This window comes from Fukomys damarensis, unplaced genomic scaffold, assembly GCF_012274545.1.
Source record: "Fukomys damarensis isolate Sample0158 unplaced genomic scaffold, DMR_v1.0_HiC HiC_scaffold_21, whole genome shotgun sequence".
Classification (NCBI taxonomy): domain Eukaryota; kingdom Metazoa; phylum Chordata; class Mammalia; order Rodentia; family Bathyergidae; genus Fukomys; species Fukomys damarensis.
Genome location: NW_022900933.1, coordinates 29,995,703 through 30,021,285, shown reverse-complemented (window position 1 = coordinate 30,021,285; position 25,583 = coordinate 29,995,703). Strand labels below are relative to the sequence as shown.

The 25,583-nt window shown below is 41.1% G+C and overlaps 1 protein-coding gene across 4 annotated transcripts in view; it reads right to left on the bottom strand.

The window, feature by feature from the left end:
* Positions 1 to 25,583, bottom strand: part of Tdp1 (tyrosyl-DNA phosphodiesterase 1) — a 75,457-nt gene that overhangs the window by 19,188 nt on the left and 30,686 nt on the right. For 2 of the 4 annotated variants that reach the window (XM_010616286.3, XM_010616287.3), the window contains exons 11-13: positions 24,767 to 24,815; positions 23,156 to 23,222; positions 21,290 to 21,397 (exon numbers count right to left, since the gene is read on the bottom strand). In XM_010616286.3, coding sequence (XP_010614588.1) covers positions 21,290 to 21,397; positions 23,156 to 23,222; positions 24,767 to 24,815 — 224 coding nt within the window. Of the gene's footprint in view, positions 1 to 8,858; positions 8,929 to 14,856; positions 15,005 to 21,289; positions 21,398 to 23,155; positions 23,223 to 24,766; positions 24,816 to 25,583 lie in introns of all 4 variants that reach the window. The other 2 variants (XR_778715.3, XM_033766756.1) reach the window with 2 other exon arrangements.

Here is a 25,583-nt window from a genome sequence, read left to right as displayed (position 1 = left end):
CTAGGCTGAATACCGAGACTGAAAGCAACTCATAGGTTGTCTAGGTGATAAATCAGCATCCCTTGAAATATCATCTGTAATAATTTTTTATTTTCTGAGTAATACTGTGACTCACTGGCACCTGGGGCTGCCAGGAAGATGTGATACACATTCCAAACTGACACTGCCCGCTCCGGGTGTGGGTGGCAAATGGACAGTGATCTTCCTGTACAGCAAATGCTCTGATGTCTTTCACAAAGTACAGTGACACCACAGGGCAGCTTACAAAGTTCTGCTGCTGCTCAAACTCCAGAGGAGCTCTAGCTTCTCTTCTCCATTCGGGATCCACCTACATCGAGAGCTTATTCCCCATGCTATCGCCTGCCCTTGTCCTTCCCTCAGTCTTCTGTCTCCTTCTGGACCAGCCGCTTTGTGCCCCAGTGACCGTCAACCGTCGCTGGATGTTAAATGGTGGCCTCATCACTAAAGGTGGGGGAAACTTCATTTACCTTGATACTTTGAGGTATGGAACTTCTGTGAAAGATGGAGAATTCTAGAGGGTGGCATTCTGGATGACCCACGTTCTACAGTCTGCCTGAAACTCTGCCTAAGCAACTAATGAAGTGATAATAAAACAGGCTTTCGGCGGACAGAGATGTGCCAGTGAGGGCTCAGTCAGAGAAGCAGCACTAAGCTGTTAGATAAAATATGTATGTATGTATATTTGTATTTTATTTTTTGTTTTGTTTTGTTTTTCAGTACCAGGGATCGAACTCAGCACCTTGCTCTTGTGAGGCAGACGGTGGAACCACGAGCTACATCCCTGGCCCTATATATCTGTATTTTACAGGAATGTGACATTATACAATGGTGGGAGCTGGTTACAGTCTTCAGGAGACCATTACCTTTGTCCTGATGCTGGAACTAGAGTTCTACAAGGCAGGAAGAAGCCAGAGTAAGAACCACTATGTGGGAAGCAACACGAGCTGAAGCCCATGAGGACGGAAGCCACTGTCAGCAAGTGCTGCCTCTGACTTTGGGAGTTGAGTGTCTTTCAGAAGGAACCCACCCCTTCATCACGGAGCTAAATATATATGCACATGTGGTGATGGCCAGGAGTCAGAGAAGCTGAAGGGGGATTGGGGAGGGTGGAAGGTCCAGCTGTTGCCTCATGCCAGCAGGGTGAGCTAGCACAGTGATGGGTGTGTGGGTACACACACTCAAACAGCAGCTGTCTCATATTTGTCCTCTAAATATCCCATCAGAATCTCTCTTGGAGCCCTCTCTAATCATAAGCATACGAAGAAGGGCAGTCTGGGAAAGGCAGGTTGACCCATTACCAAGTGTATGGACTGTTTGCATCTGCATGATGAAATCTAATTCCCAGTGTGACGATATCAGGGGGTGATTAGGTTGCGAGAGTAGAGCCCTCATGAATGAGATTCGTGACTCCAAAGAGCTGCCTTGCCCTCTTTCTATCATGTGAGATCACAACAAGGAGTCAGCAGTCTGGAAGAAGCTCTCAGTAGAACCCAACCAGGCAGCACCCTGACCATGAACTTCTAGTCTCCAGAACTGTGAGAAATAAATGCCTGCTGTATACGAGCTGCTCAGTCTATGGTACTTGGTATAGCAGTCCAGATTGAAGAGGATACCAAGCCTCCATAGCTAAGCTAATGTTCAGCTGTTTAATTAAACAGTTTAAAGGGCCCTTGCATATAAGGAGTATGGGTGGTGATAGATTATTCTGCCATCGCTCTTTAGATATGGCTGATAAATACAAGTTTGCTCCCAGCCCACTATATGAAAATGTGGTACCAGAGTGTAAATTTTGAAGAGCACATTTAATGATGCATAGCAAAAAACTTCCCTAGGAAATCTCAGGGAGATGTAGAGATGCCATGTAAGGTACATGGAGAAGACAGGAAGGCAAAGGCTGAAGAGCCCTGGGCTCTGATCAGAAGTACAGGGTTTTGTCCCCACTTTCTTACCAACTGTGGCTTCCTCTGCTACACCTCTTCTTCCTGGGCTCTAGATTCCTGTCTAGCTTAAAGAGAATTAGACTGAGACCAAAAGCCCCTTCCAAGACAAGAGTCTATGAGACCAGAGACTCAGTCCACATCTAAGTGGAGTGCTCTCCTCGACTCCAAAGAGAAAATCCCTGGCTTCCACTGGGCACTCCTGAGGAGTGCTTATCTGAATGTTCCTGATAACATGCTGGGGAAACAGCTGGAGCTACACGATGATTTCGGTGCCAAACCTTGCTTTCTGCATCTTTAGCTTTTTTTTTTTTTTAAATCTAGGTCTATCATATATCTGAAATTAATTTTGTTCAACTAATGTTCCCAATTTTTTAATTTTATGCACGTATATCCAACTGCATTGGTGCTACCTGTGAAAAGAACATCCTTTGTTAACTGAGCTACATTGCTGCCCTTGTTGAAAACCTGTATTTGTGTCTATTTCTGTATTCTTCTGTTCTATTGATGGTTTTGTGTATTTTTATGTCAGCATCACAGACTTACTGTGTTTTTATGGTGACTGTGAAATCAAGCACTGTAAGGCCTTGTTCTTTGCAACTGTCGTGGCCTTTGCATACCCCCATAAAATTTGGAAATCTGCTTGTTCTACCAAGTTGTCTTGCCCATTCTAAATCCTTGGCATTTCCAAATCCATTTTAAATCAACTTGATTTTTACCACAGTTCACAATGGGATTTTGATTGAGACTAGTGATATCTGGCAATGAATTTGGAAGCAAGTGATATATAATACCTTTATGGATATATCTTCCAATCCATAAACATATCTTTACATTTAATTTCTTTCAGCAGTGTTTTATGTGCAATTACCAATGTAGGAGTCTTACATACCCTTTATTAAAATTATTTGTAGGTGTCTGATTCTATTTACTGACACTGTATTTAAATTCTTTGGCTTTCTGCAAGTGTGTCTATCAGCTGCAAGTATAGTTTTACTTCTTCCTTTATAATCTTTGCTTTTTATCTTTCTTGTTTTATTGCACTGTCTGTAACCTCCAGTGTTACAGACTATAAAGAATCCGATTTAATAGACAATCTTATATATGATTCCACTACAACTTCTCCATGACACTATCCTGAAATCTAAAGTCATCGAAAACCTCCACACTGTTATATCCAGTGGAAAATTCTTTGATCTCACATTTTTTCAATCTCTTAGTCACATGTGGCACTGACTACCATTGCCATCTATACCTGGCTTAATTGAAATGTAATATTTTAAATTTCTCTACACTTTGGCTCTTTTTTTTTTTTTCTACTTTCAACCTCTCTGGCTACTCCTTTTCTTCTACCTGACCTCTCAGTACTGGAATGCCAGGAATCTGTCCTACTTCATATCAAGATATTAATAAAGACACTGTTTCCAGGCTTCTGAAGAGACCAGCAGGAAAAACAAACAAACAAAACAAAAAACCAAAAAACCTATCTGGAGGTACAGAGGTCCCTTATAAACCAGATTTTAAAACATGAGAAAATAATCTAAATTTATGAGTAAGAGACAACCAAACAAAGGATTAGACTTCCAAGATGATTGGTCAATTAGTTGGTAATATAAAAATAACTATATGCAAATGATTTGTAAGTAAAAGAAATAAAACAAGTGGAAAAGACAAATATGATAATAACAGCTAGTACACAGTTCCTACTACTGTACTTGCCAGTTGTCAGACCTCCACCATCTGCCATCCTGCAGGTCTTCACACTGAGCTACACCCACAGCCCTTTTTTATTTTTGAGACAGGCTAAACTCAAACTTGTGACCTGCCTGTCTCAGCTTTCCAGAATGCTGGGATTACAAATGTGTGCCACCATGCCTGGTTTATTATTTTTTGTCTGAGACATGGTCTTGATATATAGTCCTTAGCTGGCCTTGAAGTCACAACAGACCTCTTGCCTCGGCCTCCCGAATGCTGGGATTACAGGCGTGTGTCACTGTGCTCTTTCTACATATTCTATTTACATATACTTTTTACTCTATTTACATACTCTTTTACATATTCCAACTCTATTAACCCTCCTTCTAAACAATTAGAATTGTTACAACCTATTATGATCATCCTCATATGAAGGTGAGAAAACTGAAAAGTGACTTCCTAAGGCATCATAGCTAGTAAACACCAGCAAGAATTTGAACTCAGGCAGCTGGACACTGATCTAAGCTCTAAACTATAAAGCATTTATTTAAGGAGGTATAAGATTGAGAAATAAAGTCACAGAAATTTTAAAAAAAACACTGAAGAATAAAATAGTCACATCTGAAAGCATGACGAAAGGGAAGATCTGAAGAAGCAAGGAGGAATGCAACTTGAAAGGCAGAGACGGGAAATAACATGTTAGAAGAGAGGGTCTAATAAGCATCTGATAATTATTATTAAAGCAAAGTAAAAAGGATGAGAGTTAATATGCTAAGAAGTAATGGCCAATCATTGTAGGGAACTGTTGATAAACCGGATCCTCAAATTGAAGAAGTACAACAAATCCTTCGACTAAATAAACATAAACCCATACCAAAGTATCCACTGCAGTTATACTGCAGAATCCCAAAGACAAAAGACGAATCTTAAAAGGCACCAGAGAGAAAAACAGATGTCCCGTACAGGAACAATTAGGTATCAACTTCTCAACAGCAAGAACAGAACTCAAAAGCCTAGCAGGGGGTACTCTTTGGAGAACTGGGAGAAAAATTATTATTATCAACAGAATTTAAAATCCACTTCATTTATCACTCAGAAATGAGGGCAAAACTAAAGGCAGTTTTAGAATCACAAATCAAAAAACTTAGTGCGAAAAGAAGGCTATAACAAGACAACTATAGTGGGTACCTTTTTCAGAAAATCAAACTCAATCGAACAGACAAGGCTACCAGGAAAACACTGGAGCAAAAAAGTAGGAAATTTGTAATTGTACTCAAGAACTGATTGCACAAATAACAATAATGACTAGTTTGAAAGCCTAAAAAAAAAAAGATACTGCAGCATAAGAACTTTGTAGAAAAGGGGTAATTGGGATTAGAAGTCTACATTTCTTTATTGTTTGGGAAGGAAGAAAAAACAGTGATTACATTCTTAAACAATAAAATTTTAAAATTAACAGAAGGAAGTTGAAGGATGAGAATGTAATGAATCAACAGAAGGGAGAAAAAGGAGAGGCAAAGAAAGAATAACATGGAGATTAAAAAGTACAACATAAAACAGAATATTAAAAATATAGTAATACTGACACTGAACTCAAATGCATTAAAGTTTCTTACAAGATAAGAGATTAGATTTACAAGATATACCTAAAAGACAAAGAAACAAAAACAGAAGACATGGGCTTCTTAGAGACAACACCAAAAAAGCATGACCCATGAAAGAAAAAATTAGTGAGTTGGGTTTCACTAAAAATTTTGTGAATGAAACTGTTATGAGGATGAAAAGACAAAGCCTTGGAGAAAACCTTTCTAAAACCCAGTCCTGAAGAATGACTGGTATCTAAAATACGTAAAGAACTCTTAAAACTTTACAAAATCAAATAATCTGCTTAAAGAACAGGCAAAGGATCTGATAAGATATCTCATAGAAGGAGACATGGCAACGACTCCCTGTCACACAGACAGCAGAACACTCAGAACACAGCACGGCCCAATATCGAATGCTGGGGGACATGGAGCTGATGGCTCTCACTTGCTGCTGGTAAAAGTGCAAAATGACACAACTGCTTTGGAAGGCAGGTGGGCAGTTTCTAGGCACTAACCGCTCTTAATGATCCAGCCTTTGGGTTGGACCTAAAAGAATCCAAAATGGAAAGAAAACTGACACAGTGAAAAAGTACTTGCAACTTATATGGCAATGTAACAAAAATATATAAACTATATGCAGCTATTAAAATTTAACAAGCTATTTGAATTGGAAAAAAAATAACCATTAGGCAAATAAAAGACTGGGTAAAAGATGCTAATTTTGAATCCTTAGAAGAAATGAAAATGATCCTTCAGCGAGAAAAAACTGAAAATCTGGAGCCTTTTCAAGGAAACCTGTGCTGAGCTGCTGCTTGCTCTCTGAGTCTAACGGTCATTCCGGCCCTCACGGGGCCAATGTCAGGGACAGGGTATCCATGCAGCACCACACTGGACAGCCCCATAAGGTTCGACCAGGCTGCGAATGTCGATGCAGCCATGGTAGAGAAACCTGGCCTGGTCCTCTGTGGCAGCCCCTCCGCATTTGTCTCTTGGCTCATCTAGTCCTCCCCACTCTGCACCCTCTGCCCTTGGTTCACTCTCTTGTCTTCTCTTCCTGGAAGGCTTTTGCCCCTCCCAGCTGCAACCACTTCCTGGACCAGGAGGACTCTCAGACGCCTCCAGTTTCAACCTACTATCACATTTCAACTGGCTTCTCCAACCATGAGGAGGGTTTTTTCTGTTTGTTTTTACCATCACCCCAGACCCAATGATGCCCAAATGGAATTTCTCGGCACACCTTCCCCTCTGAAAACCAGTTCTCTCTTAAATTCCCTTCTTGGCCCAGGTTCATTCGCTCAGGCATGAAAATCTCAGGTATTTTGGACTCATCTGCTCCATAGGGAACCATACATAGCCAGTTACCCATGTCACATGCTCTTTTCCGAAAGCACCCCACAGCTCAGGCCCTTTTTACCCTAGTTCGTGGATCCAGATGGACTGCCCTGTCTCAGATTTCTCATATTGTATCTTGTTCTGGTCGTTCTCAGGAAGCACCAATGAGTCCTTCTACTTATGTGCCATAACTCGGCAATTAAGTCCTGACATAAGCGACTTATTTTATGCTTTTCAGTTTTGTTTCCCATTATGCCTCTTCATGACTCCTCCACTTTTAACTGAATTGATTTACTGACTACCTCCAGGCATGTCCTGTTTACCACTGCCCCCACATTTTGCAAACATCATTTCTTTGTCCAGAATGCCTTCTCCCCTACCCACCCCTGTAGATGCCCGAGCCTTTTCCTCCCCCACAATCCCTTCTCTTTCAAGAAGCTGTCTGCGGCTATTCCAGCCCCCAGATCTCTCCTAACACTGAACCCTGTAGATGTTAGGCTGACAAGAAGCATCAAATTAATTCAACAAAAGGGTTGACATGCATGGTTTAGAAGATAAATTTATTAAGACTTTTGTGCATTTTGGCTAGGGAATTTTAAATCAAAACTTAGATTAAAAAGTTTAATTACTGACAATTAAGCACAAAATGGCAGGGCATAAGCTGGGCGTGGTGGCGTACACCTGTAATCCCAGCACTCGGGAGGCTGAGGCAGGAGGATTGCTGTGAGTTCGAGACCACCCTGGGCTACATAATGAGTTCCAGGTCAGTCTCAACTACATAGTGAGACTCTGTTTCAAAAACACAAAACAAAAAGGCAGGGCATAGTGCACATATCACATATGTGAAATCCCTACTGGAGAGGCTGAAGTGGGAATATTGAAAGTTTGAGGCCAGCCTGAACAACTTAGTGAGACCTTGTCTCAAAATAAGAAAAGAAAAGAAAAGAAAAAAAGTCAGGATGATCAGCTCAGAGTTCAAGGCCATCCTGGGCTACACCATGAGTTCAAAGCCAGCCTGAACTACATAGTGAGGTCCTGACTCAGAAAACAAAAACAAAAACAAATAAAGAAAATGTAGGCATGGCAGGACAGTGGGTAGGGGGAGAATTTGAACTGACATGCACTTCAATTATAGTAACTTGCTGATCTGTGGGTTCCTTATCTGTGAAGTATGGCAGTGAGAGATCCTGCCATAAAGTTAATGGAAGGATTATGTGTCAGATAAGGCGTGTAAAGTCCTTGGCACATAAGTGATTTATAACAAAAACAAGCTATCGGTATTGTGAATACTTTGCTGAGTTTATGGGAAACGACTCTTGGCCTTTTTCTGGTGCAACTCATACTCTGGAAGGCAGGTCCTCCCCAGTCTCCTAATCCTACAGTTTTGGTGTAAATGGCTCTCAAAATCATTTCACAGGTGGTCCACTCATTTCCTGGTATGAATCCCCAAGGAAGATGGATTCCTTTTACAAAATTCAACTGTGTGTGTGTGCATGCACACGTGTTTGTGTGTGTGCAGTGTGTATATGTGTGATGTGTGGTATTGGAGACTAAACCCAGAGCCTTTGCACTGAGCTACGTGTCTAGCCCTTTTCATTTTTTATTCTGAGACAGGGTTTTACAAAGTTGCTAAGTTACCAAAGCTGGTCTCAAACTTGCTATCCTGCCTCAGCCTCCTGAGTAGCTGGGATTGTAGGTGTGTACCACTGCTTCTGATGTCTCTTAACTTTTTTTTTTTTTTGGTATCAGGGATTGAACTCAGGACCTTGCACTTGCCAGGCAGGCACTGTGCTGCAAGCTAAATCCCCAGCCCTCTTCACTTTTAATATAGGTGCTATCGATACAGATATATGCTTCCTTGCAATATTTGTTACATATGGTGATAAAGTACCAGGATTGCAACAGGATGATCCAAATCAAATCAGCCCTGCAGATGCTGAACTGTTTTGTGAGACGGAGTTCCAGAGGGGATGTGCCCCATCAGCTGTGTTAAACGGATTCATCTATCCCTGATCCCACAAATGGGATTATAAGGATTTTAGAAGCCATTGCATCAGCATTGAAGATCTCAAATGACAAAAATTACTGTCAAGCAGGATCAAAACTGTTCTTCAAAGTTCAGGTCAGAATTGATTTTAGAATATTATATCAAATAATGTCACTGTGTACTTAATAGTTCCTAATATGACAAATTCTGTTGTTTGTGTTCAACTGCAGTGTTCCATTATTTTGTACACCTCCTAGGGTAGAAAAGCAATACACACAAAACTTGAAAAGAACAACTTACAAGATTTGGGTTTGGGTTCAGCTAGTTCTGTTACCTTGCAGTCCCATAATCTGGTCACCAATCTCTTCACCTACAATATGGATTAAACAACATCTTTCATTGCACTGAATGGAGAGTGAATGAGATAATCTAGTTCTGTGATGGTGAACTTATAGCACTCATGCCGCTCTGTCAGCATGTGAGCCAAGTCACCCTGTTCTTTTTCTAAACTAAAACTGCAGTATTCAAATTTAATTGCAGTGTTGGCACTTTGTGATAAATAAGTGGGTTTTGGGCCTTTGTCTCTAAGAGGCTCGCCATCACTGACCTAGGTGAAAGTGCTTAGTAAGTTACAAAATACAACACAACAGTAAGGTTTGGGAGATATTAATACTGTTAAACGAAATGCTGGTTAGAATGAGCCCTGGAAGATAATCTTTTATCATGGTTTAATAAAAATCTTTTTTGAACCTGGTGAACCTTTGCTCCAAGGAAGTATTTAAAGCAATTGAAAGGTAAGTATTTCCTGGTGAACCAAAGAACTGCTTATCATTGTCCACTGTTGTGGTGGATCAAGAAAGAAGTTTCTAGAACTTGCAGGGCTCCAGGAAACACATCACGAACACCACATATTTAGGCCAACCCCTGGCTGGACAGGGGAAACAGGCATGGAGAATGGTAGCAACTTTCCATACGTGGGAACATGGCTGTCGACAGTGGGTTGTTTGCACTGGGCCAATGGATGGCCAGTGTTTGGTCAGTTTACCTCAGAGACCCCGGAAAGCTTTCTGAAGAACATTCCTCTCTTGGAGCCCTGAAGTGTGTGAAGGATGGTGCTTTGGCTTTGTTTTCCTGAGTTCCACAGTGGTGTAGCTTGCTGGGAACCATTCTTGTAGTTTTGGAGCTAACCAGTGAATAGCACCAAGTATGAGAGCTACTGAGCAAATGGAAGGGTTCCACCAACACCTTTCGAGACAGCTACAGGAACGGTTCTCCTTGGGCTAGTGAACACCTCACAATACCTCATGATGTCAGTAACTCTCCTAGAGAACGGTACTCGTGACCTCATAGGCAACCTACTTCCTTGGCCTGTCACGGTGCCCTCCTGCCTTCCCTCCACCGCCCCTGTAGGCACCATGCTTGAAGGTCTGCATCAGTCTTAGGAGGGCTTCCTGCTTCCTTGTTCTGTTACCTCTAATCTGTCTGTAAAGGAGTCCCAGAGAGAGAATGAGACTTGGGGAAAATAAGATCTGGATTTAAGCTCCACTTCAACCATTTACTGGATGAGCAGCTTGAACTCTGTGTCCATTTCTAGCTTTGTAAAACAGCTATAATAATACTGGCACCATTATCTCAGAAAGCACATGGAAGCATGATTCCAAAAACAAAACAATATTCCAAATATAAAGACCTGAACGATAGATAGCATCATAATGTTACTAGAATACTGTTGATCATCCCACTCCCTTGTTCAAAACCTTCAGCAATCTCTAATTAGGAAGTCTACAATCTTTTGCCTGCTGCCAAACCCAGTTCCATCCACTTGTTGAGCTTCTTTCCCATCCTTCCCTATGGAAGCTCCGTGACAGCTCAGTGATCCCTCCAACCCAACACTTTTTCCTTGTCTCAAGAACTTCAAAGTCATAATTTCTTCTCCCTAATGTGCTCAGTGAGATCTACTGTGTTACTCAGCTCTCATCCCTGTAACAAAATCCTGCAGATAAACAACTTAGAAAGAGAGATGGTTCAATGTGCCTCACAATTTGGGGGGTTCTGACCCATTATCTGCATCCTGTGGCTTTGGGCTTGTGGTGGGACAGCACATTATGGCAAGGAGTCAGTGACAGAGCAAAATGCTCACCTGATGGCCAGGGAGCAAAAGGGAAAGAGGAAGGCACTGGGGTTCCACAATCCCCTTCAGGGTGTAACTCCAATGACTTAAGTACTTTCTACAAGGTCATATCTCTCAAAGGTTTCAGCCCCTCCCAATAGGCCACTCTGGAGACCAAGCCTTTAACACATGGGATGTGGAGCACATTCATCCAAATCATACTACCTAGGCATCACATACCCCTCTGTCAAGCAAACAAGGTACCACTTTGCAGTTTTGCCTAGTTCTTCCATGAATAAGTGATCGATTGCTCTCTTCTCTAAACCCCTCCTGCTTATCAGTAAGTAATTCCATGGATGCCCTTAACCACTATAACAAACATTCCCCCGAACACACTCTAACATCTAAGCACACAGTGATCAGTCAGTCAGCAGATCTAGCTATCAATATTACAAAGCCCACAGGCTCAGCATGATGTCTTGAATAGGTATTTACAAAGGGCAGAACAAATGAGTAAAAGACTGAATGATGACAGGAGATGAGACTTAAAAGCAACGTGGGATAAGAGAAACAGACTGATGACTCAGGCTCTAGGCGGCACTTACTGCTATGTGATATGGCTGAGCTTGGTGTGAACAGACTGGATGGGCAGAGCTAGAGGTGTCAGGTACCCAAGAACTTTTGTCAGTTGCTTAGATATTGACTACATCTGGGAACTGATGACCACAATGAGGAAATGTTTTAAGAAAGCACTGAGGATTTAGGCACTGTACCCCAACAATGCCTGGTACAGAATAAGCATACAAAAGCTGAGAAAAAGACTGCTATTATTCATTTTTGGCCACACAGTCATCTGAGCTTGCTCAGGAGTGGCCACAACTGCCAGCAATGGCAACAACTAAAAATCTTTACAGGATGGGGGGTGATGCTATGGGAAAGTGGAGGGAGAAGTCAGGGATTTCTGGGTAGAAGGCCAAGAGAGATCAGAAGGCCTGGCCCAGGAGCCGCATGGGGCATTGGCAGAGTTTTTAAACCACATGTCCTCCCCAGGGCCTTAGTGAGTAGTGCCAAACACAAAAGAGAGGGACAATAGGGTTATATCAACTAGAATGCCAATTCCTTGAGGGCAGGGAGCACATCTGTCTTGCTTATCATCCATACCCAAAGCCCAGGCAAGAAATCTTCATGCCAGACTACCTGAATTTGAATCTTAGCTCTCACCACTGGATCCCTTGGGTGTGTACTACTTATGCTGTCTGTGCCTTAGTTTTCACATTCCTAAAAGAGGGATAACACTAGAATGTCCTAAATGAGAGGATTAAGTGAGAAGGAAAAAGGGCTTAGCCAGCATACACTAAGCATACACAGGTGTCCTCTGGAGGCTGGTTCCTTCACATTCTAAGCCATAGGTACATCTCATGGCTAGTGATGTTTCTGTACAGAGGTCTTGCTAGCCTTAGGTCAGGGGTCTCAGGCTTTTCCCCTTCAGTGATGAACGTGTTCACATGCATGTGGGAAGGGGCTTGATTTGTCTTTGGTTAGCTTGCATCCACCAAATGCAAGGAAGTGAGGGTGGTGAATGACCCTGAATCATTTTCAATGTACAAGGAAATTATTTGTAGACTGTAGACTGATAACCATTATTTGTAACAAAGCGCATGAGGCACTCCAATGAATTCTAATACATTGGGGCTGTGATGCCAGGCAACCAAGTCTACCCAATAATATCTACAAGTGTGTGTGTGTGTGTGTGCGTGTGTGTGCGTGTGTGTGTGTGTGAGATCTAATTTGATTTTCACCAAAAAACTAGACAAAAGAAAAGAAAAAAAAAAAGACTTTCAGAATAAAGAAACTGACATTAAAGAAGAATTGCACGGTGATATTGAAAAGCAGAGGAGGGGAGGAAATCTTTCATATTTCTTCAAAAAGCCACAACGATTTTATAGTCAAGCACTTGTCTCATTTTCTCCAAAAGTGGCAGCACCAACATTTCTGCTCATCCCTAACTATCCTGCATTGCCTGTCTGTTGCTAGGCAACCATAATGGCACTCCAGCAGGTGTTAGAGCTACCCTTGCATCCCATCTTCCACAATGCACAGTCTACAATTGTTCTCACTGGATCTGCCAACTACATCTAGGCGCTGTCTTCTCAGTCAAGGGTTCTTCTTAAAGCTCATCTTCCTAACCACTTGGCCCTGTGGTAAAATTTATAGGCTGTATTTGTCATCATGTCCCCCAAATTTCCATAACAACAGGCTGCTCATCAAACATGGCATGATTTTATGACAGCATTAAAACAGATGGAAGGAAAATCTTATTAAAACCATAAATAACTTGCCACCAAAGCAAAGAGCCAAACAAAAGAGAAAATTGCCTGCTATATAACACTTTACAAAGTGTTAAGTCTCTTTGAACACATAGCTGGTTGAACAAACTTGTCTTAAATGAACAGAATAATTTCGACCAGTTTTCAGACTAACTTTATCATGAGTTTAGAAAGGGCTATAGCTACAGACATGTCTTTAAGTCACATATTACATATCAAAGTGTTACATATGCAAAACAGATAGAGGGTGTTAGAGGCAACTTTCATAAATCCCAAGAGGCCTAACCAATAAAAGTCAAAGAATTAACATTAACTATATCTTACAGTTTAATAGGTAACATCCTCATGTATTTCTATCATCTCCCTTATAGCATTCCATAAGTTAAAAAAAAGGCCATATTATAAATGAGTTTTCCAAAATTCAAGGGTCAAGGCTAGTGAATGGCAGTCCAAACTGAGACTTGGTTCTCTGAACTCTGTCTCAGGTTATTTCCTCAGTAATACGCCAGCTGGTCAGATAATATCACAATCGGAGGACCCTGGGCTTAAGAACACTGATGAAGTTTAAGCCATCAACTCAAGAAACGAGTAGTGATGGCTTCAGGTCAAAAAGCACAGTGGCCTGGGCATAGGAGTGGGAAGACGGACTTTATATATATCCTTTTAATTTTATTTATTTATTTTTTAAGGACAGCATCTTGCTATGTAGCTGAGGCTGGCCTCGAACTTGCAGTGATCCTCCTGCCTCAGATAAATCATGAGATTACAGGCATGTGGCACCATGCTTAGCTCTATCCTTTTTATATAGACAAGTACTGCTTAAGGATATCTCAGTCAGTGATGGGCTGCATACACGATGGTATGGTAGTCCTACAAGATCATCTTGGAGCGTGGAAATTTTCTATCATCTAGCAAGGCTGTAGTTGTGGAGAAGGCGCAGCACAACATATTACTCGTGTGTTTGATGATGCTGGTGTCCATGGACCTACGGAGCTGCCAGTCATAGAGACCTAGAGTACATATGATTATGTAGTACAGCACACAGTACTGGATAAAAAATAACTACGTTACCAGCTCATGAATATACTACACATTTAATCCTTACTTTGTGCTCTTGCTAATAAAAAATGTCTACTGTGAAATACTGCACCACGTTAAGTGGTGGCAGCCTCAAAAACACCACATTGACCCAAAGTACAAATAAGAGCAAAATAACAGACAGATGCTACAAAATAGAGAGATAAAGGCTTGGCAAATGGGAAGGGGAACTAGAAATGAAGTGAGAAGGAGGGAAAGGGGAAATAAAAAGAATTAAGATGTGTTATGCACATGTACTAACTCCCCACAGCGAATGCAATCATTACGTACAGGAAACATGTACTGATAAACACAGAAAAAGCAGTGTCTATAAAAATGTTAAGATTAAAAATAAAAAGAGGCCATGTTGAGAGTCTGAGGTATACCATGTAGATTTGTGAAAGTGCTTGCTAGAGGTTTGTACAATGACAAAATTGTCAATATTGCATTTCTCAGGACATGTTTCTTTCTTTCTTTTTTTTTTTTTTGGTACCAGTGATCGAACTCAGAACCCTGCACTTGTGAGGCAGGTGGCAGCACCACTGAGCCAAATCCTTATTTTTATTAGTACATATTTACAGTACACAATGATTGCATTCACCACGGGAGTTGGTATATGTACCTAATACATCTTAATTCCCCTTAGGTTCTCCTTTTCCTCCCCTCTCCTTGCTCTCCCTTCCTCCATTACTTGGTCGCCTTACTGATGGCAAGAATTAGAATTTTGCTCTGAAAATTTAAAAGCAACGTATCTTTTGAGCTCTGAAGTAAAGCTGCTGCTTACCTCATTTCATTTAACAGTAGAAGTTGATCTTCTCAAATCACTGGGTAGCAAATGTTGACAAGATGACATAAGGCCACTGCTTCCCAAATGTCTATTATGGAACGCTGGTCCAGATACCACTAGGGAGTTTTGTCGACTGCACATGGACCTAAACTCCAAAGATGAAGTACATCTGGTCTAAGGGATTTGGAATAGGGATCGTGTGCCTAATTATCATATTTTTTTATTTTTCTCTGTAACACATATTACCATTTGATAAATGTAAATAAACTTGCTTGTTTTTAATGTAACTCCCGCCACCAGAGCCAGGTCAACGATTATGTTTTATTATTGTATTCCCAGCACCTGGTAGAGTACTTGATCCATAGTAAGTACTCATAAGACATCTATATTAAATATAATGTACAGAAGAGAATGTATAACTACTTTTTGGTAGTTGGAAGATTATGTCATGATGATTAGCTGCTTTTCAACACAAGTCAGATGGCTCAGTTCAAATTCACTTGTTTGGAAATGGAATGCTCGGAAAGTATGAAAAGCCCACTATACACATATTTCCTGAATGTGCCTTAGTGCCCCGGCATCAACCTGCTTTACTCTTGCCTGGAAAAGTGACAAAAGCTTAACTGATCAATAATGAGCATTAGGGAGAACTCTAAAATAGATATCACACCAAACTTAAACAGTATCACGTGAGGTTCTCACCATAATAAATAAAGCAGCAATCAAATTCTTTTTATTTTGGTGGTAGTTGTTGGGAATCAAACTCAAAGTCTCACACATGCTGGCAAGTTCTCTACCCCTGAGCTACACACTACGCCCTGTTTCCTGACTTCTACATTGATGTCAGCGACCAGCCCGTCTCCCTACCCTTAAGCCCCCAGCTCAGGCATCACCTGAGGCCTCCTGTTCCCTTTTGCACCTCCCAGGCAGAGCTTGCTACACCTCACCCCAGTCTTCATTAGCCGAATGCCTCTTACATGCCAGGTGCCCTGCCTGGCGCTGGGGTGTACAGAAGACACAGCTTGGCCTCAAGTCTAGAGGGGAAGCAAACAGGGAAAGGAAGGAACTGCAGTTCAGGGAACCATGGCGTCACAGGGCTGAGGGAGCTGGAGGGTCTCTAGCGGACGTGATGTTGCCTCCGGGAACTGGAAGACCAAAAGTGAAGGCTTTCCTCGGTGGAAACCACCTGGGCAGAACAGACAGCAAAGCACAACTGCAACCAATAATGTGTACGGTGAGGCACTGGGCAAATCTCTTTTACTCAAGGTAAATCCCATGTGAGTAGGAAGATCATTTTTGTTTATTCCTCTATTCCTGTTCCACAATGGTGATGCTTATGTGCAGAAAAGTGGAATTGCCTCAGCTCCAACACCTTATTCCTCATCTGAAGGAGGGGACAAGGCCACCTCACAGGACCCTGGGACTCAATGACACACACAGGGAAAGCAGTTGAACTGTCTACCACACGGCTGCTGCTCACTGAAGGCCAGTTTTCTCTCCTGCCCCTTTCTTTTACTCTGGCAGAGCAGGAATGATCTTGTCCCCCATGTGCCAGCAAGGGCCTGACATTCTGGCAGAGATTTCCCAGGTGACTGTCCCAATGTAGGCTGATGGACTGTGAGGTGACTACAGTCCGCATCACCACTGTGAACTTATTAGGCAGTGCTATTACCCTCTGTAGGATGTTGTTTCATGTCCTTACAATATTTAGTGTACTCTAAGTACCACTGCGTAAGACTTAGGATTCCGATTCAGAATTAAGCTTCCTTAAGTAAGAAGAGAAGAGCCAGCCACTGTGACTGGTGGTAAGGGCTCTGTACCGTGGATTTCAAACCGCTCAGCAAAACTTTTAGTATACTTTCATATCCTGCTCTCACATTTTGGGAAACCAGGGTTCGGCGAAGTTCACAGATTCACAAAGGGTAAGAGGCTGAGTTGAAATCTGGACTTGGGTCTGTCTACCCCCAAACCCATGCTCTTCCTGCCATTCCAACCAAGTTCTCTTGGCGGCCAGGGATTTAGCTCAGTGGTTCCAGTGCCTGCCTCGCAAACCCAAGGACCAGAGTTCAATCCCCAGTACCCCCAAAAAACCAACCAAACAACAACAAAACCAAAAATGGCCAACCAAGTTCTCTGGAGAGAGCGGTGTCTGGGCTTTAGGCTGTTCAGACAGTCTTCACTTCCAGTATAGCTTGTTGGCTCCTCCCCATTAGCACTGCAGCCTCTCTGCTTCCTAACTGGTCCATCCTTTCTCCCCGTGAGCCACAGCCATTCAGCAGCATGACCTAACTCAGAAGACACTAAGCAGATGTCGTGACCCCACTTCAAGGCCCTCAGTGGCCTGGCCCAGCTCTGCAGACCTGCACAGGAGCACACTAGCATGTGGGGGTTCTGAACACTGGGCAGTGAGGAAAATCTGTGTTTCAGAGAGATGAGTGGGAATGGGCAACTAGGATGGGTTTCTGGGGAGAGAAGAACATGTGCCAGGATGGCATATGGGAGACCATTCCTGAAGCCCAGGTTATACACTTCTGACCAGGCAATTGCTAGGATTAGAAACAACAAATTCGAGGCCCTTCTTGGCTTGCACAGCCATTTCCAAAGCATCTGTGTACCCATCGGAAGCAATCTTTTACGACTGCAATGACCTCTCTCTGCCTTCTCATGTTCAAGACTGTGAGCATCTCAAAGGCAATGTGTGCATCTCCTCGTTTTCCTGAGTGCTTGTTATCCATAGGGGAACCACAGTAAGTGCTATATGTGTAGAATGTGCTAAGGAAGGAAAAGGAAAAGGGGACATCTGGGTTTTGAGCCCAGTAACTAGATTAGGAAGGTGCCATAGGGCAAATAATGATGCTGGAGGAAAGAACATAACAAAACAAAACAAAAAACTTATACATAAGATGAGCTCAGATTGGGAATGCTCTGACTTTGAGACAAGGTGATGAAAAAAGGGTGAAAGGAGTTACTTCTTGGTAGATGCCACTTACATGTGGGACCTGTACTTTCCCTGGTATGGAAGGGCTGAGCGAATGGGTTCTGAGAAGTTTCCCGAGTTGTTATTTATGTTGCTTAAGAATCATTTAATGATTCTGGAATGCGCTGTGCATTTTAGCACAGTTTCTTCTGGCTTAACTGATCTTTGCAGAAAGCAGGCACGCCACAACTCCATTTTAATTACGAGGGCATGGACCGTAGAGGCGAGAAGCACCAGCTGTGGTGCCCAACTCCTCAGATCACTTCTGGGCTCCACCAAAACCACCTGTGTGACAGACAGTGTCTCACTCTGTGCCTCTAAGGCCCTACAAAGCCACGATAAGAACTGAGTGAAGGAACTCGCATATCAAAATCTCCCAATGAATGTTGTTGCTATTATTCTCTAAACACTTGGCAAGTAGATAGTTTAGTTATTCCAGAATAAAATTAGAAGCTGCAATTCTATAAGGACAAATTTCAAATTCGTAAAATAAATGAAGTACTGGGGATCGAACTCAGGACCTTGTGCTTGTGAGGCAAGCGGTGGAACCACTGAGCTAAATCCCTGGCCCATGAACTTGAAATAGTTATAATTAATTTAATTTAGCAGCGGCCAGGTGATATTAAAGCAGGCTTTCACACAGTGTAAAACCACCAACAGACCGCAAGTAACAAACTGACAATGGGTGTTCTTTGACTTAACTGTAAGAACTCATGTACTCTTATTTCGGAAAATCTAATCTGAAGCTATCTGAATCATCTTTACTTTTTAAAAATCTGGCGGCACAGAATCACTCAGCTTTCCCTTGAAAAATGTCATGCACGCTTCCCCTCCCAGACCACCTCTGTCCTTGTTAGCTTCTCTGCCTGGATCCCCATCAGTCCACCAGGTTTGCTCCTTGGCACCTTCCTGGCTCCCCAGAATACCTCCTGCTTATTGGGGATTGGCTCATCTCTCATGATGCACTTGCCCCTTTCCCAAGGAGGAAAGCGTCTCTAGCGGGACTCTCCCTAAGGTGTCAGAGCCAGGCCAAGTGTCACACGGGTAGCAGGATCCACACCTTCTAATTCTTTGTGTCCCCGGGCCACACCAAACTGTCACTAAACCCAACTATTGAAATGTTGTCTCTAGACAAGGATTATTCATACTGCTATTGTAATCTCAGTTTCCATTAATGCCCCTAATCAATAATACTTATGCAATTTCTGCGAATTGCATCATTTTTTTTTTTACTCTAGTTTGAGAGAAAATCACCTTTAAATATATTACATTCAACTTTTCAATACTGCAGAAAGAAATTCAAGACTTTGGCATCAAGCCTTGCAAACACATCCAGGCTTCTAACAAACCCAGGTTTTCAAACCCTGTGGATTTTGGACTGGCAGTCCCCATGATAATATAAATCAGTTCCTTAAAATAAGTCTCCCCTCTCTTCAAAAGGACACACACACATGGACACACACAGACACCCAGACACACACACACACACTTTTTTGTTGTTGTTTCTCTGGAAAATCTTGGACAAAGCAGAAGTAAAGAGAACTGCTGGGCCTTCCAAATAGGCTCGCTTCATCTTCAGAACCCTAGTACTGGGCTTTCCATCTTTAACAAACTCCAGAGACCAACAGTGATATCTCACAGAAAGGACTCAGATACCCATTTACATCTGGGAGAAAAGGCCTACCCTGTCCCCTAAATAAAAACGAACCTTTCCAGTCACCCTCTCTGTGTGGTCTTAGATACTTCACTTCACGTCCCTTGGCTGCACTATCCCTAGTAGGAAAAAACAGGGTGCGAGGCAAGAGAGTTTTTACCAAATAATTAATATTCCTCTATTTGCTCTTATTTCATTCTGAGAAAAACCGGATAGCTAAGTTAATAGGTAAGAGGATTTTAAAGTTGGAAGTATAATCTTCAAATTCAGTTCAACATTTATGCAAGTGAACTGGTTTCAATAAAAGCCTTGACTAGTACTGACACAAAATTAACAACAGGGCTTTGAGGTACATAATAATTTACCAGAAAATGTGTCCAAAGCATTTTAGAGTTGAAATAGCAGGTTATTTCACTTAGTCCTATTAACTTATCAGAGTGTTTGGTCAGAGAAGGCCACATACAGACTAGCTTAAAAGCCAGTTGTTTTGTTTGTTTTCCTTTTACTTGGAATTTAGTATTGTGGTTTAAAAAGATAATTTTAGATCTTCAGATGACTGAGCTGATTTTGAAATGTGGTCTCAGATTGTCCAGGCTCCTCTTATTCTTGGGGGTTAATTTAGTAGAAGGCTGGGTGGCACTGGCACTAAGACTTAATTTCTCATCATGCGAGGAAGACTAATAATAACCATTCTGGATACTTTGTATCTGCTTCAGGCAACGACTTCCTTATCCAGGGAATCTACAGTCAGGCCTTCACATGCAGGAAACATCTCTCTTTAGAAGCAAAAGTTTCAGCCAGGCGTGGTGGTGCACACCTGTAATCCTAGCACTCTGGAGGCTGAGGCAGGAGGATCACAAGTTCGAGGCCAGCCTCGGCTACATGGTGAGTTCAAGCTCACCCTCCTGAGTGTTAGGATCACAGATGTGCACCACCACGCCCGATTTCAATTATGTTATTGAATCATGAAGGAATGCTCAGTAGTTAAATTTAGATTAGGAATCAGGAAGTACAGTTCAAAGGAAAAGCAATTTATCTTCTTATACAAATAAGACACAAAAATGATAGGGGTAGGACATTTCTTACAGGGATGATGAAAATATTTTGAAGTTAAATGATAGAGCCAAGTGCGGTGGTGCATGCCTGTAATCCCAGCACTCAGGAGGCTGAAGCAGGAGGGTCAGTGAGAGTTCAAGACCAGACTGAACTACATGGCTCAAAAAACTCTGCCTTAAAAAACCAAAATAAGGAAATAAAGTTAAATGATGATGACATCTGCACATAATTCTGTGAATGTACTAAAGGACTAAGTAGATTTTAAATGGGTAAATTTAATGATATGTGAATTGTATATTAATAAAGGTGTTTTAAAATAGGACACACAGATTTGATTGTTCTGCCTAAGAAACGAATGAAGGAAACAAATACTAATATTTCATTTGTCTGTATTCATTCTAAATGTCAACATGCTCGATCCTGTTGGCTAAAATATAAAAATAACAAAAGTACAAAAAAAATTGCAGGAGACACACACACACACACACACACAAACAAAATAATAAAATAAAATAACAGAAGTAAGCGCAAAGTGTGTGCAAGTTTTATAAGAAAAACCAGGTGACGTTGCACACTTTCCACAGGCGTTGGTCATGGCCTCCTTCAGATGAGGCTCACGGGACACAAACAGGCTGAAAATTAATGACAGAAAAGCCGCAAGCTACTCTTTGGAAATCCAATCAAAATTCAGAGCAGGGGTTACAGACACGTTTAGGAAATCCCTCCTAACAGAAACTACTTACCTCGTGACAAGGAACCAGGCGATGCGGCTGAAGTCTGGGGAGGGCCTCGTGTAAGTCTTGATGTGTGGCATGGCATTGCTGCGGCCCGACGTCTCGGCCAACCACTTGCTAGTGACAGGAGGGACAGAAGTCGCTGGTTAGAAAATAATACGAATTAGTCACAGCCCTAATCATCAGGAAATTACATGACAAGCAAAATCCTATCATCTAAAGACCAGTTCGGCTAGGCATGGCGGTGAATGCCTGGAACTGAGCCCTCTGGGAGGCCGAGGCAGGAAGAAGAGTGAAGGTTAAAGCCCATCCTGGGCAAGTCAGAGACTCAGGGAGACTATCTCGGAATAATAAAGTCTGGACTGGGGATGCAGCTCAGTGGGAAGGTTTTGGGTTCAATTACCAGTGAGAGAAAAATAAAATAACCTACAAAAAATAGTAGGTACATGGTAGTTTATTAAACTCTGTTTAGATAACAGAATAACGTGCTCATTTTGGAAGGTTAGTATGTAGAAAATTTGCCACTACCCACAAATAGTACTTAACCCTCTGGTCTTTTTCCTCATAAATACACACATGCACATCTGTATTTTCGTCTTGCTTTTATCCCCATGTGTGCACGTGCCTAGTGCAGGAACAAGTCATGGCCCCACAGTGCACTAATATTAGCACAGGCTCCAAAAAATCTTGATGAATGAAACAAATACAAAGAGGACAAAATCACACCTGAGTACGGAAAAGCAAAGGGATAATGGAGGAGTGCTTTAGTTTTAGCTTTGAGTTTTATTTAATTTTTTTTCCTTTTCTTTTGTTTGGCTTTGAGTTTCATTTGTAAGTTTCCAACAATGCAGGCTTAAGGTTCTATGGATGTAAAAGGGGATAAAGCAATGATTCTTAACTATGATTTTATAATATTCAGATAGATCTTTTGCAAATGACCAAGAGATCAAGGAAGTGTGCAAGGAGATGTAAAAAAGAATTAAGACATGTTGTGTATCGTACCAACTCCCCACGACGAACGTAATCATTAGGTACTGTAAGCATGTACAAATTCAAATTTTTAAATTAATTATTGCCATAGTAAGGATTGAACCCAGGGCCTCACATGTGCTAGTTAAGTGCTCTACCACTGAGCTATGTACCCAGCACTTTACTTATGAACTGAAGAGCGTGGTCCTTCACAACAACTTCTGGTTTGGAGAAACAGAACCAGGATTAGGTGGGTCTGCCACTTGCTTTATTCAAGTGAATTTAGCTGTGCGCTACTGCAGGCTGCTTAACATAAGGAAACAAACGGTCTCCCCAGACTAGGGAAAGGCTCCAGCCTGACATAGTTACTTAAGTGCAACCCTGCCTTTGGCTCTTGTTGCCCCGCAGAACAGGTACCTGGGAAGGAGGCATGAGACTGGTCTATTCCTTCACCTCTCCCCTTCATTAGTCATTTACCGGAGTCTGAAGACCTATGAAATGCTGTCCTGTATCCTGGGGACAGCGGCGTGGGCTGTCTTCAGCAAGTTTAGAGCCACACATCTTATCATCACATAGAATAGTAACATTCCATGTTTTAGAAAAGTGAACTAAAATGGTACTTGTGAAAATTAGAAACCATCCAACATGATCTTTTATTTATCTTTTTCTTTGCACGTCAATATTTAAATAGAAACCTTATGGCGATAAATTTTACTCTCTGGTACTAAAAATCCATTCCCCCCCAAAATTGAAAACCTCGTTTTAAATTATTTATATCACTAACATATGTAGATGAAAGGATAGAAGTGTATTATATAATGTTCTTAAAAAAAAAAAGACTGACATAAATAAATAACATTCTTCCTTCTAAAGATGTAAGACCAGCGTTCCAAACCGATTACTTACTGAAAGTAGGAATGTAGCCAGTTCTGTTTCTCAGCTGTCTGGATGCTATAGGGAAGAGAGCCCCCGGCTTTTGAAAGAAAAATAAAACAAATAAATAAAAATAGTGAAGCATAATTTGAAGCTTTCTCGTTAAGAAGAAAATTTATCGTAAACAGTGAGAAGGTGAATGAAAAGCAACTGTTCCCTTTATTTCATTATCATGGAGTAGTTACTTGAAAGAAAGTGTCTATACTTGTGTTAGGTACATTTTCTTTATGGAGTTTTCTTTCTTAGGGATAAGAAACCTCTAAATAGTAAATGTTTACTATCTGGAAATCACTCAGTGGTCATAATTTAACATCTACACAGATTTGAAGTGTTCAAAAAGACCACAGAAAGCTTCCTGGTCTGTCCTACCCACCATCCTCCGGCAGGTAGGATAGTTGGTATTCTGAGATTTAAGAGAATCAAGATACAGTTCCAAGTGGAAACACAATTAGAAGCCAATTTTTGTTCATCTTTGAAAGGAAGAAGACTACTTGTGGATTCATCAATAACTTTCCAAACACACACTGGAACTTCTCCACAGTGATCTATATTCAAAGAGGGCTTTAAGCAACTCTGACATAGAAGAGGGCATGCCCCGACTCCTACTGCAAATAACAAAACATGCTCCATTTAGAACCAGTTATAAAATAGCTTTATTGAAAAGACCAGGCACTTCTTCATTAAAAGTACACTTTGAATGAATCTAGCATATTAGAGATACAGAAAAATGGTAAAAGAAAAATCATCATGTCCTGGAGTCACAGTGAAATAATTTTCGTGTTGCCATTAAAAAGGAGCAAATGGCCTGAGACACTCTGAATTTTGAGATTTTTTTTTCCTGGCCAGGTCACATCTAGTTTGATAAACAATAAGTGGGCTAAATTAGTCTTAATTCAGTGCACTCTCCTCTCAGCCATCAGTGAATACCAATTAGACTTTGCTTTTTCCAGAGGCAGATGTTCCCTGGGTTTTTTGCCTTATACTTCCTGACTGCACTATAAATGGTGTTGTGAATTCCACATAAAAGTTTAGCTCTAAGTACTGGGATAATGGAAATGGAGAAAAGAGCTGATCAATGTTTATAAAATACTACTACAGTATTTGTAGAAAAGCCCTTGAAAGAGTGTATCCATCAACTAAGTTGTACCAAAGGTAGTATTAAGCATAAACTCCCAAACTTAAATACACCTACATCAGCTATTCAAATTTCAAGTATTAAAGGTGTGGTGAACATGCTCTGGGAAGGCTCCAAATCCTAGGGGAAGATGATTTTATTTGGACATCTTGTCTGGACAAGTGACCCATTGGATATCTTACTGGTAAAAATGAGAATAATTGTGCACAAGGTTACTGTGAAGACTGAATGTCACACTCTGGTCGCCTAATCAAGTGGTACCATCTTCAGAACACAGCAGAACTCAACATTGCCTATTTTTATGTTCCCTGTCCAACGAAGAGAAAGCCATCTCCACATTTCTAACTAAATGGTTTCTCGCTAAATTTTAATACTGGTAAAAATTCTAATAGAGAATTTATGGACTCAACACCAAAACCACAAGTGAGACTATTTTCCCAACAATTTACCAGGATAGCCTTCTAAGCTGGTCCGTACATTTTCCACAGAAGGGTAGATCTAAAAATAAGTAAGAAAAGAGAAAAACAATAAAACTTGTGATATACCATGTTGAAAAAAAGGAATGATGGCCTGCTTTTATAAAAATATAAATCTTAGAAATAAACTAACCTTTTAAATTGCTCCATTATTTTTGCCTTTTTCACGATGTCATACAGTTGAATTCACACAGATTGGCTTATTTTATTTAGTAACATGTACTTAGGGATACTCTGACTTTTTATTGCTAGATAGATCATTTATCATTAACATCCCATTGGATGGATATATTGTGTTTTATTTGCTCATTCATCTATTGTAAGACATCTTCATTATTTCTGTCTTTGATTATAAATATTTATACGAAAAAATACTTAGTTAAAAAACTTAGAAAATATGCTTTAAAATGTCCCCATATTATGGAAAAAAATTGAACTTCTAGTAATGAAACTACAGTGCTCATTATATATTTAACAAAATATTACACTGATTTGAATATTCTTCCTTTGAAACATCAAATTAACATCAAAATGAATGTAAAATTAACCATTAATTTGCAGGTCTCTAAGTAATTAATAGTGCTTATAATTCTGCTGGCAACTTCACACCAAATATTTTTTCCTTTGGCTTCACAGCCTGAAAAAAAGAATGGAAAAATACTGGGCTAGTCGTGGCTGAAATGCAGCTCCTAATTAAACCAGCAAACTCCCCACACTGAGCCACATTAAGGCTAAGCAATCACAAACAATGGTAATAACATACTGTTCTTTTCATCAAAAAAAAAAAAAA